General features: G+C 40.4%; 1 protein-coding gene and 1 long non-coding RNA gene across 15 annotated transcripts in view; one reads left to right on the top strand and one right to left on the bottom strand.

The window, feature by feature from the left end:
• The window catches only part of SYNE3 (spectrin repeat containing nuclear envelope family member 3), a 75,431-nt gene that overhangs the window by 22,163 nt on the left and 39,645 nt on the right, over positions 1-13,623 (bottom strand). For 11 of the 14 annotated variants that reach the window (XR_011809517.1, XR_011809516.1, XM_027459381.3 and 8 more), the window contains exon 17: positions 11,920-11,958. Coding sequence is in view for 12 of the 14 variants with exons in the window: in XM_027459381.3 (XP_027315182.3) it covers positions 11,920-11,958 (39 nt within the window). In the remaining 2 variants the exon portion in view is untranslated. The other 3 variants (XM_072038333.1, XM_072038335.1, XM_072038334.1) reach the window with 3 other exon arrangements.
• Positions 444-1,927, top strand: LOC110353066 (uncharacterized). The gene is made up of 2 exons (XR_002403054.4): positions 444-778; positions 1,059-1,927. It is a non-coding gene; the product is annotated as an uncharacterized lncRNA (long non-coding RNA).

The following is a 13,623-nucleotide window of genomic DNA, read 5'->3' as shown; positions in this document are numbered from 1 at the left end:
CTTTGAAGAAAAAAAAAAAAAAAGAAAAGAAAAGAAAAAAAAGCCCAAATATCAGCAATCTGTAAGAGAGTCCTGAAAAATATGACTCGATAACCCATTAATTTCATCAAACATGGATTTATGCTTAGACCACAGAAATAACACTTAATGCTGCTACAGCATTAGGTATCAACCTACATCACAAGTATCAGCACAGAACATCCGCTGCAGTGGGATCTGTGTTTTCCACAAAAGGAAGTTAATTCGAAGGAGCTTAGGTTGTGTTCAAGCCACAGGGGATATCAGTACTACAGCAAAATCAGGGCTCCTGGCCTCTGCTGGATGTATGACTTAACAGGCAATGCCTTTGTCCCATTAAAGCCCCATCAGGAACAGCCTGTGGGAACCATCAGCAGAGAAGATAAGGAGCAGGATGATGGTAAAGGAAAGCAATTACTCTTTGCTATTTTTAAGGGTCTCTTCTACTGCTTTTTAAATTTCCCAGTCTCTTGCAGCTCTATATAAATGTTTACAGAATTGATTATGAAGGCAAACGTATCATTGTGGTTCCGGGTCACAAGACACTTGTGTTGTGAAATCCTCCTTCAGATGCAGTTCGTTTGCTTCCATTGCATCAAATGGCTGATGAGATTTAGTTGCTGTATTAGGCAGAGGTAGAGGCAGCAAAGCAGGAGCTGCTTGCTCATTTCAGACCTGCACAGTGTCTCAGCTGGAACTTGCTCATTGAGGCCAATGAAAACTCAGGTCCCTGAGCACTGGAACCACCAGAAGGCAACAAGTAAGTGTCAGGGTGCAAGTGGGACTCTGACTGTAAGCACGCTTGGGAACCTTCCTGGGTACAGCTAGCATTTACCCACCCAATCAAGGCTTCACCATCCTGTCTGGATCACAGGAGTCATCTGTTCCTACCGTGATCTGTTCTCAAAAACTAGCCAAAATACAAGGCATAACTACCTGTACTAGTGGCACTTTCCCTTTTCGAGTGCTGGAGCCCAGACCTGAAATCCTTCATCTTCTCTGGATTTTTTATTATTTATTTATTTATTTTTAATTAACAGGTGTAGTTCTGTTGATGTAAGATCAGACTGGAATTGCATCTGCTTTGGGACAATACAGACCACACTCCTTCTTCTACCACGAAGATGCAACAAAGTTTAATGCTGATGTTGTTAAACCCTGTGACTGACTGCTCCACAGCTCATTATGGCTAGGGGTCTCAGAAAGGTCCTCACAAACTCAACCTGGGAATTGGAAGCTCATCTATAAATGACACTCAGCTGTGACGAAGATAGCCAATCTTCCTAACAACACCTAAAACTTTACAGCTGTCCATCCACTCAAGTTTGTCTTTGTCTCCCTACAATGGCCCCACTGCCAAGGCCACTCACGTTGTTCCTACCCCAGCTCTTTTCCTAATCCAGTGTTTGATTCAGAGCAGGTCACTGATTCCACCCTGGGCTCTGAAGCAAAGGCTGTTAATGCAACTCTGAAAAAATAAGATGAGATTGAAATGTTATTTGTCAAGTGTGCTGTTCTAAGATCTATGGGAAGGAGCTGTAAAATGATCCTGCCTTTCAAAGTTTATCCTGCAGAAAGAATTAATATGAAATGGCCTTATTAGCAAGCTATCATTTACTCCCCTTGGAGCTTTCTGCAGGGTAAGATACTCAGGCTAACCACAGCATATCCTAGCATTGGAAAAATCTGTGGAAAAACTTGTGCCTTGGGGCAGAACTTCAGAGAAGTAGAAATATATTGTCTTTATCTGCTGTTTCTCTCCCATCTCTTTGCTGGGGTTGTAGGCACTTGCGTTTGATGAACTTTTGTCTTTGCTGCCCAGCTTCTCTGTTTTGTTTGATCACACAGCAAGGTCAGAATCTGTATTTTTGATTCCATTTGTTGCCATGGAAATACCTCTCCTATCACACACATGGCATTATGATGGCTCTGCAGGGCTGAAGATGAGGCACACAAGAGCTGTGAGCGTTTGGTGGTTACAGCAAATTTGCAATGATAAGCCCTTAATATATGAGGGCCCCAACCTGCACACACCGAAATCCATGGGAGATTTACCATTAACGACAGTGTCTGCAGCAGGATTATGCACAGAGACAACTAAATAAAGTCGGGATTGAGAACTACTTATTCATAGAGTTCAAATGATACCCTTACAAATGGGTTCATTACTTACACATCCGGGTTCTGCTATTGTGCACATGAATCCTACAGTAATTCTGTTGCTTTGGGCTGGCTGGAACAGTTTATTTATTTATTTATTTTTATTTTATTTTATTTATTTATTTTTTGTGATAGCACTGCTAGAGGTGTAATAATTTAAGGACAGAAAATTTTGAGAGACACAGTAACTTTGAAGAGGGGAGATGGAAAAGGCTCAGAGGGGAGTTGGAAAAAGCTCAGAAGCTTTCAGGCACTGATTCCCTCTCCTGGGTGTGAACAAAGCAGCACTTCAGTTTGGCTAAGGCTTTTTAGTGCTATACTGCGAGAGAGATGCTTTCAGGCTGCAGTGACCTGAGAATATAGCACCAATGAGGAATTGAGGAGGCCAAAGTGGAAGCCTCTGCTATGCTGGACTTGGAGTGATCAGGAATGTACAAGTCTACCTGGAGTCAGGACCACAGTCCCAACCCTTTAGCACATCATTCTGTGTTAGAAGAGGACAGTCTGCGCAGTTCCACCTTTGCAAAAGCCAGCTTGATCATTTCATTTCCATGTCAGATCAAAGGTGGGAACCACAAACCTTGCTACACAGTGGAATTCCCCTTCTCCCCTCATTTCAGCTACTGGCATCGGTACATCTGCTACCCAGCACCCACGGTGTCTGCAGAGTGTGTGTCAGATCTAGGCTTCACAAAATACCCTGAAACCAAATCCTCCTCTAAGGAAAACTGGCAGAACTCCACTGAAGTCAACAGAACTTTAATTTCCACCATCTTAGAATAACAGCTGGAATACCTGGGTACCGAGCCAAAGAGTTAAGACATTTTTGAAACACACATGGAAAAGGAATAGACCGATATGTAAAATGAAAATATACTTTTAAAGTTCACCATCAAAGATAAGTGCCTGTTCTCTGCCCCTTATCCCTTGACGTATCAGGAGAAGCACGGATTGTCAAGAGGCAGACAGCTGTGTTTTGTGTAATGCTAAATGCATGCTTGTTACCAAATGAACTGCACTGGCTGTGAACATTCACATTTGTACTTGATTCGTGCTGGGGTGTTTGAATGACAAGCACCGGTTTAGATCTAGGGAGTCCTCAGCACTTAAATCTGTTTGCAGTTAATAACTCTTTACCCAGCACACCATGAAAAATCGCTTGGATGGGAAACAGCAGAAAAACACTTTAGAACTTGCTACAGAATATTCCTCTATAAGTTGCTGAAGTGCTTTGCTGAAATTCAGTGCACTCTCTGGTTTGCTGTTGACCGCATTCCAGGACGTGCAGAAACACACAGTTAATCTGGCTCTATGAGGAGCAGAGGAATACAGCATCTGATATCATTCTCATTAGTGGGTTTTTGCTGCTGCTTATATGTCACCAGCATGTCCGATAAAAGTCATATCCGCACCTCTGAATCACTGATTCAGTAGAGAAATAAAATCAGCTCTGCATTTCTTCCTCTGACCTTAGAGCATTTCACTCTGAGAGAATATCTGAGGAGATGTATTGCTATCTGAGAACTCCTGCTCTCCCCATAAATAAAGGAACCAACTCCTTCATATTCTCAGCCTCCAACTGCTTTCAGCTCTGGCACTCTCCTGAGCCTGTGTAGCTTGTCTACCTAGTTAACCCTCAGTAAATCTTCCAGGTACCTTACCCAGCTTCTCCTTGAACCTACACAGACTTTTAAAGTCCAATATCCTTTCACAAGGAGTTCCACGGGTCAACTATTAGGGGCATGAAGAAGTTAGCCTTGAACCTAGCTCTTGGTTCTTTCCTGTGGAGAATCTGTCCCCATCTGTACTCTCTGCACCATGCACGACTTGAAAGCCCTGAACCCACTGCTCAGACAGGATGAATCCAGGCCTGTACCTCCCCAGTGGGCAGATCACAACACAATGGGCTTAATCTGCAGTAGCAACGGCAGAGGAAGAACACCTTAATAGGAAGAATAGACCTTGGAAGGGATTGCCTACATGGGTGTCATTTCTGCCACCTCCTTATTGCTTTGAGTACAAACAGAACAGCCAAGAAGGCAGGAACAGCAGTTTACCATACTTCTAAATAGAAACATGTCATCATCATGTTCAATTGCCTTTTTTTTTTTTTGGTAAAGCAGTTGCCTCTGGAAGGCCATGGCTTTCTGCCGCTTGAGATACCACTAGAAACAAATGTAGTTGCCGCTTACAGAGGCAAGTTACTGCCAACCAGAATAGATCAGCTCCAGGGAGAGCAGAGGCTCCTCTCTCAAACCAAAGTAAAATGGACTTTTACCTCTGTGTGGGACCATTTATAGGTGGGCTCCTCATCAGTTCTCAGTTGAGAGCCATGAATATCCCTCTCTGAGATAAGCAATACTGCAAATCACAGCTTGTCTTTTCAAGAGGGGAGGACTTGTTGATTGCTTGTTTCCTTGCTGAGGTTCTAATGTGGGGGAGTGGGATGCCACTGCCCCTAGAGCTGAGCATCCAGCAAGCTGTAAGAAAAAGCGCTGGCTCACTCCCACACACCAGAGCAAAAATCAAGTGTTGAACACTGTCGATCAGGCCTCTGCAAAAGGACAGTGAGCCACTGGGTTCAGAACCATGCTTTCCTAAACATAAATACTGCCCAGGGTAGGAAACCAGCAGTGAGGAATGAGTGAGGATGGCTGGGACCCCTCAGAGTCCTGTGCGTATCATTCTCCATCTAACAAAGGTCTACCAGAACGTATGTGCTGAAGGAGGTTAACTGAGGTCACACAAGCAATTTCAGTTCTGACATTTTCTATCTTCAGTTTGCTTGACTTCGTAACCTCAACGTTCTTCTCAGTTTTGAGGAGGATGCATGTGAATAAGTAAGTATACAGGCAAATTACAGGCTTTTGTTTTCTCCCTGAGGGGAAATGCTGAGTACCTCAACACGGATGGATGGTTAACTAGAATCTTTGATGAACATTTGATTTAAAAGGAATGAGAAACATGGAAAAGCCAGCAGTTCGGATCTGAGATTTCAGCAATCACACATGGCAGATATTTCAGATTTTCTCCTGCAAAGTCGCTTAGAACTAAGTCCTGTGCCATATGCCGCTGTGACACAAACAGATTTATAAAGGTTAGCTTCTGCATGCATAAAAAACATGCCATGCTTTTAAGATAAGCATGTCACAGGACAATGGCTACAGCCTGATCCATTAAAGGAGCAGTCATTTCTATAATTCTCCAGACCTCAGCAAGCACAAAAATCTCAGTTTGGTCCCAGCAGTGGAAGCTGATTTCTCTTTACCCAGAAAATGTTTTATGTGGGATGAAAGACAGAAAGCACTACGGAAGACTAGTAAAGCAGTAGGTAGGATGGGTCATAAAAAATTTCTTTTCTATGTTATGAGAATATGGAGGGCCAAATTTCCAGCCGGGTAATTTTGAAGCACTTTTTCACACCCAAAAGCAAGGCAGTGAGTTACACCAAGTCCCTCAAGTATCACAAGGGAAGCATTTGCAAAAATTTCAGAACATGGTAACAGGTTTTTAAACCAGTGCTACACAAATCCGTGCTCTGGAAATCCAGTCAATATCAAGGAAGGATAGTGGTTCTTTACTTTCATTTCAATTGCTGACAAAAAAAGTACTTCAAAACAACTTTATTAAAAGGATATTTAAATCAAGGCTTTTAGCTTGCCATTTAACATCTTACTTAAGGTAACTATTCTAAAAATCAGCTAGCAAGATACTTGAGGTAATCAATTTCAACTTTTTAGAGCAAGCTTTTCCTGTTTTGCCAAGTAACATTGATTCACAGTGATTACTAACCTTTAAGATACATTTATTGTCATGGAAATAAAATCTTTGCAGTTTAATTGTTTTATTTTTCCTAATCTCAAAGGTATATGTTAAACTATCATTAAGCTAAGTTGTTTTTATTTGTATGCTTCTGCTTGTATCTATACAGAACATATATAGTCAGTTTTAATTTTGATGTATTAAGATGTTGGAAAATGGTGAACAGTGATTCATCTTTACTAGATGATACATATTTTAATCATGATTTGTGACAAGTAAATCATGAAGGGAAAATGGAATAATTAAAACCACAAATATACCACTAGCTTAAATACACTCATAAGCAACATGATTTATCCAAATATATCACAGCATCACAGAATTGTATGGGTTGGAAGGGACCTCCAGGGATCATCAGGTCCAACCCCCCTGCCAAAGCAGGTTCCCTAGAGCAGGCTGCCCAGGTAGGCGTCCATGTGGGCCTTGAATATCTCCAGAGAAGGAGACCCCACAACCTCCCTGGGCAGCCTGTCCCAGCGCTCCGTCACCCTCACCATGAAGAAGTTCTTTCACGTGTTGGTGCAGAACTGCCTGGGCTCCATTTTGCGGCCATTGCCCCTTGTCCTGCCCCCACAAACCACTGAGAAGAAGTTGGCCAGATCCCTTCACAGATGACTTTAAGTTTAACAGGATCTTTGGCTGCGTCACGCTGCAGAAAACACAGGAGCACGCCTGGTTTGGTTTGTTACCTCCACATATTGAAACTGGAACGAGAATGTTGAGCAAAGAGCATTAAAGCAAGGCCATTTCTCACAGCTTGGCTTCCACCAGATGCTTCCTAGATAGATAGGCAGCCTTTAGGGCTCAGCACAGCCCTCAGAGCTACTCCCTGGCCCACCTACCTGCGGCCGGGCCCCTACGGCTGCACTACCCACACCCACCCACACCCAGAGGCTGCTCGGCGGCCGTCTTCCCTGACTGGAACGCTGTCCCTCGCCCCTCAGCGAGCCCCCAGGTTGCCCTTAGAGTCTCCCCACGGGGTCTCAAGACAACAGGTCCCGGCCGCTCAGTGCAGCACTGCCCCCCGGCCGCCATCTTGCCCCTTCCCCATCCCCATAGCAACAGCGCCTGTATTTTGTACTTAAAAACAATTCTCTACTACTTTTGGAAGAAGAGTCTTAGACAGCTAGTAAACTGGATTACATTTTTGTTATTATGCCTGAAATTTAGTATTAGACATCAGTATCCTGCATTTATACAGGAAGGTAGATAAGTAAAACAACTCCTAGTTTGCAACTTCCACTCAGCCTTGCAATATAAAGTTAATTAAATTTGGCATAGAAAGAATAAAAACTGAAATAAAGACAGCATTTATCTGAAGCTGTAGAAGAGTTACTAAGGTCAGACATTGGTCTATCCCATCAACAATGCATGTTTCCAGATGCTTTACCAGTGACTTCCCTCAGTTCAAGATTAAATTTATCTTAAATTTCAGTCATCATACACAGCTTGAATATTATTTGCATTCTATTTAAATCACTTAACAATGTGATTGTTTGCTTTAAAAATTTGAGATGTTATTATAATTTCTCTTACTGTGCTTCTTACAGTAGTTTAAAAATATTTCTCGTGTGTCTAGTGGAAACTGGTTTTATTCTGCTGTTGTCAATAAATCTCTCCCTTGATACCTTTGAATTAGTAAGTAAAATTATATCTGCTGAGAAAATCATTCTAGGATATTTGCTCAGTGAAAATCTGCAAATAGTCCACAAAGTGGTAGGACTCAACATTTTAACAAAGAAGGGGCCACCAATCACATATTCAGCTATATTAACGTTAACATAAGGTGAGAACTAGGCGTCCTAGGAAGCAAAATGTCTCCTCCATCTTGTACCAGCACCTCTTTAGAGGGAGAGCATCAGCATGGCACAATGGAAGAACCAGGCAAGAGGCAAACAAGGAGTCCCTCTTTTCCAGCTTTTATGAAAGTCTGCAGTGTAGATTGTTGAAAAACCCAGAACCTACAGAAACAAGTGCAAGCAGGCAGTCTCAGTTACAGTAACCTGAAGGGAAGCTTGTGGACCTGTTGGAGAAAGCAGGTGATGATGTTGTTAGGCCAGCACACTGAGTAGCAGGTCAGAGTTAGGAAGAGGAATGGTCAGGATTCTTCAGTTTTTTGGTGGTGTTTTTTTCCTTTTTTTTCTTCCCCTTCTCCCTAAGAAGTTTCCTTTCTGAGCAAACACCACTGCTGAGTGATGTTAGTCCAACCGGAATTGTTAATCTGAATGGTGAGGTGCTCCTCTCCCTGTGTTTGGGCCATATTATAATTCCTACAGCAGGCAGGTACAGCTGTATAGACACAGTGATGGAAAAAATGTGGGCCATTTCTTCAGAGAACGAGAAAGCAAAGTGTCACAGCAAAGTTTCAGTGCCTGACTGACAAGCTGGGCTCTAGCTCTTGGCTCCGTCACAGCCCTGAATTTGAAGCATTTTGGCTTCATCTTGGCTGACACCTAACCTTTTTTTGTTCAGCACAAAAACATTTCCTTAGTCAAAAGAGATAAGAAAAGCTGAGGAAAAGATACTTTTTACCAAGTCTTTTCTATTTTAATAATAATGTACCTGCACTGAAGGTTTCAAGTGATTAAAACCCAGCAGGACTACAGGAAAATAAACAGTCCACGCACTTTCAATAGAAAGGCACCATTAAGACAAGCATGTACATATGATGCTGAGTATTTTTGTAATATGAGTTTCTGCATGAAGAATTCCTGTTGTATCTACACTTGGACAGAGCAGAATGCATTACTGTTTTCTTCCTGACAAGCTGTGGCAAGCTCTTGCTTTGCACAGTTTCCTGAATGGCTGCATTAATTTGATTGACTCCAGATCAATGGTGTTTCTAAATAAGATTAAATTACAGGCTCCTTCTGTCCATGTGTTATAGGAGATTATTCTTAGCAGAATCTCAAAGGAAGCAATTAGTTGACCACTGATGTAATGAATTCTAATTATTTTGTTTGTACAAACAATAAAGCCAGAATCATTTTGTGTAGCAAGGAAGTGTAATTACTCTGAGCACTTGAGAAAATAAATCAAGCAGTGCTACCTAGACCTGTAAATAACGAGCTTTTGACTTCCTATTTCTGTTAAGAATGTCCGTGGAATATTTTCAGTTAACTCAGAGCCAACCTTTGAATGTAACATTTATCATAGTTATTATTAAGCATTTGCTTGATTACGTCCTTGAATGTGCTAGGTGCCCTGCAGAAAAATCCATCTACATTGCCCTGTCACTGGCACCTGCTAAAAATTCACTACAGCCAGTGCAATTTCCTGCAACTGTTTTTTGTTAATCAACAAGAAGCTGCTCACATCCCAGTCATTAGGCCATACTGTTCCTTAAGGGCACTGGTGGCTAGGGGCATGTCCTCAGCGAAGGATGAATGATCAGAAAAAAGCCCGTTAATAAATGTGGAGAAGGCTCTATTCTGGCCAACATTTTGCTGTGCAGGCTAGAAAAGGAAATAAAACCAGAGGGCAATGGAATGAGACTAGCTGCATCTGGGTCTTCCCATTTTTCAGGTTGATCTTTTTCTGCTGCAAAATATTCTTAACTCAAACTTGGAAAACAAGCAGAGTCACTGGGGACCTCATGTTGTAGAAGCAGAGATCAGTCCAAAATACCTAAACATTTGCCACCTCCCACTGCATGCCAGCTCACTGGATATTTCAAGTACAGTGAAGCAGTCCCCAGCCAGGTGTCCTTTCTGCAGATACCAGCTCCCAAGATCAGCCACTCCGAGCAGTTTCCTTCATCATGGATTTGAAAGGATAGTTAAAACATGCATGTACAAAAATATTTTGCTTTATCTTTAATTTCTAATCACACTTTGAGTGTTACATCGGATTTTAAAATAAACTGCAAAGCTCTCAGTTCTGCAATTGGTTTGCTTTTCCTCTTTTCTCAGCCTGAACAGTGATGCACCCACAAGGGATCAACATTATCTTCTGGTTCTCCTAAATGGTATTCAACCACCTTATGTCAAAGCAGGCTCACATCCTGATAATAACCTTAGCCTGAATGAAAGAGACACTTCTGCTTACAGCACTTGGATTCTGACTGTAGACACAGTTTAAATCCAGAATGAATGCTCTGAAGTCTGCAGAATCCCACTGAAGTGATTAAGGTGTAAGTTACAACAACATTTGTACTGGCTGGGGGAAAACTGCACATAACGGTGGTGCAATGGGAGCCATTTCCTTTGTGCTTATGGGTTATTTCAGTTCTACAATCCTTCTCACCCCGAGCTGTTTCTCTTTGTGTTCAGTAGCTATTAAAAACTCAGAGAATGTTTTTTTGTCCTCTTGCTGTAGACCTAATTGAAAAATGTTTGCTGTCTGCCATTATGTTATTTCAGTATCCTTGAAAATTAACAGCAGATTTCGGTCTCTTTTAGAGAGATTGGGGAGCAAATACCACCTACCCCAAGGCAGGTGGGACAGATGAATTACAAAATGACAGCTAATTGCTCAGTGAAGATGGGCTGATGCCCAAAGGGATTTTTTGTTTGTTTGCTCATTTGCTTTGGTTTGTTGTTGTGTTTTGTTTGTTGTTTTTTTTTTTTTTTTTTAACTGTTTTTTTTTTTTTTTTTAATTATTTTTTTTATTCCTCACTCCACTCCTCCCCAGACAACTCTAGCCAACTGAATCATATGAAAGCAGAGAATTCCTTGGTCAGTCTTCTGGACTGTCCCTCTAGGGAAACGCAACACTACTAAGTGTTTGCTTCAGTCTACACCAAGTATTAAGATGTCACATTGTTTTTCCAACCTGCAAAATACTGTCAACTTTACTGCATTACTAATCAATTAATGCTGAGCCAGACAGGCAAAAATGGAAAGTCTTTGGGGGTTTTCGGGAAGGCTGAACTATAGCCAAAACTATTCTGGTGATGTGTGAAAACTACCAGGAATAAGTCACTATTTCACCAGGGAAAAACATCAGAGTTGCTTCTCCACATCTGAGCATCAAAGGAATATCTCTGAATGAAGAAATCTCGACTTCTCACCATACTAGAGCTGCACTGTATTACACTTTAAATATTGGTCTTTTCAAAAGAGATGTTGCAACAGGGGAAATCAAGGGCTTGGGTTAGTTTAAGATAATTATGTGATTATGTTCATACAACACATTATTCATCCAATTGACCGTGTATTGGGCAAATAGAGCCTTATTCTATTCCTTCTAAAAACACAGGGAGAGTGAGATAACAGTGCAAAGTAGAAGCTATCTCTCTGTAAACAGAGTAAGGTCTGACAGAGAGAAAGGACTGTTCAGCACTGTCCAGCTCAACAGAAACACTCCCCAACTTATGAAAAGTGGATCAGAAAAGCTTCTTAGGTTAAGTAAGAAGCTGGCAGTATTTTGTTTTCTTTAAGTTTGTCCTTATCATCTGCTGTACTGCTTCTGTTTCTTATGTCATCACTTCCAAAAGAAACTCTTCACAGGAGAAATTTTGCTGCTTAGAGTAAGGATTTAGTCTAATAATATTAGGCAAATCTCTTTACTTTCTGTTTTTCTGCATTAGTAAGAAAGTCAGCTCAATGATCCAAAGCAATTTTTCTGAAGTGTCTAAAGGAATCAGAAGTCCCAATTTCAAAGTTATTTAGGCACTTAGTCCCTAAATCCTTTAAAGAAGGATATTAAGTCTTCCTTAGTATCTTTTGAAAAAATGAATAAAGTTCATATAGCATAGCATATAGGAGATGGATTCTATGGATAAAGAAAAAAAAGAAAAAGAAAAAAAAAAAGGAGAGAAAATTATTTAAGAGACATTCTTGAAATTATTTAGTTATTAAGAATCTTGAAAATAAAATTTAAAATAATTACTTGTGAAATGTCTGGTAAAATATACATACATATATATACACACACACACATATATATATTAGTTTAATGAAAGGAAACTCTCATACCTTTCTGAATCTGTCTGGTTCTTCTGAAGATCTCAAACTCTGTTAAAAAAAATAAAAATAAATAAAATAAAATGTGAACTTAAGATCCCAGTGGAGCCTATAAATGAGTATTCACCTCACATGGGATGTTTCTTTAAATTCATGGTCATCTGGATAGAGTGAACCAGCAGGTGATTTTTTTTAACGACTTTTTTAACACATATTAAGCAGAAGGCTAAAATGCTTTTAGGTTCTCAACTATGAATCAGATGAAATGTTCTCCTACCAATAAGTTTGATTTTACTGACACCTATTGACTATGCTTATACTTACATGAGGTTTTGGTCAAAAAAAAAAAACATTACTCGTTATAATCAGTGGCAATGAAATCTAAGAAATATGTTTTTGATTAACAGAGGTCATGAATACCTTCTGTGAACTTTAAAGGATTTGTGTTTTAAGTAATTTCTGGATTTGAAACCAAGGTTTCCTAAAGCAGAAAATTTGCTGGGGTTTCATTTTTTTCAGGTGTTCAAGTTCTGTATAGAAAGTGTCAAATGTACAACTGGAAAGTCAAGTCCTCTGATTAAGGTATTTTGAACAGACAACGTTAAGTTAGAAAAAACTCTTAATAATTATGTATGTTTATGCTAAGAACATGGGAATACCTTTAGCATGACTCAGAATATCTTACATATTGGGATGAATTTTGCCATCCTTAGTATATCTGAAATGTAATAACTCTATAAAGTCTTTAAACATTTATCTCACACATTAAAATATATTGCAGTTGTTCTTTAAAAATACCTGTCCTTATCCCATTCTACATCCTTAGCTCATGAAGACAGTTTCAAAAGGGACATACATAGCACAAGGTCCTCCTGTGCATTGTTACTTTCTGAGTTAGTTCAGTCAGTGGCTATTCTGATCACTGTCTTCTAGCAGGAAAGACACAAATAATGAATATATTCTTACCACAGGAACTGTTCAAAAAAATAATAAAATAATTCAAGAGAACATGTTGTATAGAGAAAGGGCAAAAAGCTAGAAACCCATTTGCCCAGAACAAGGTATATAACCAAAATACTCACATGCAAAAACCTCACCATCCCCAATTGTGTGCATTTTTGACAATGGCTAATTGTTGGGAATTGGCACAAAGGGTGTGGACATGAGTCCGTGGAACAGTTGTTCTATCTGAACTTGTTCTAAACAACCAGGAGTAGGCCTCAGCAAATACCATGGCTTGCTGTAGCTGAGCAAACCAAGCTACCTGGGTAACTATGAGAAGTTCCCATGACAGTGTTCCCACGTCGCCCAATCGAGAAACTCAGAAAAATATTGTTACCACCAGCTGGCTTCAAGGACAAGGTCTACGTGACTGCTAATCACCAGGGGGTTGTTTTCTTGCAGGTGGGGTTGTTTTCTTGTAGTTGTTTGTCTGAGTGCTTTTGACCAATAATCTTGTGTGAAACACTGTCCGCCCCCGTTAAGTTCACTATAAAAGTTAGACTATTCGGGCAATAAAAGAGAGCATGATCTGACTCTGCTGGTGTCTGTCGTGCTTTTGGCCGTGCTCCTCTAACAGCTAATTATTGTTCTGTTTGGAACCTTCCACTTTAAGAAATATTCTGAGCATTGCTTATAAAGTGAAAAAACTAGTGTGCAACTTTTATTTTAATACAAGAAGGTTCATGCTTATGTTTACAAATACATAGCTATATT

The sequence above is a fragment of the Anas platyrhynchos genome, chromosome 5 (genome assembly GCF_047663525.1).
Source record: "Anas platyrhynchos isolate ZD024472 breed Pekin duck chromosome 5, IASCAAS_PekinDuck_T2T, whole genome shotgun sequence".
NCBI lineage: Eukaryota > Metazoa > Chordata > Aves > Anseriformes > Anatidae > Anas > Anas platyrhynchos.
The sequence above is the reverse complement of the archived record's forward strand: the minus strand, read 5'-3'. Positions and strand labels throughout refer to the sequence as shown.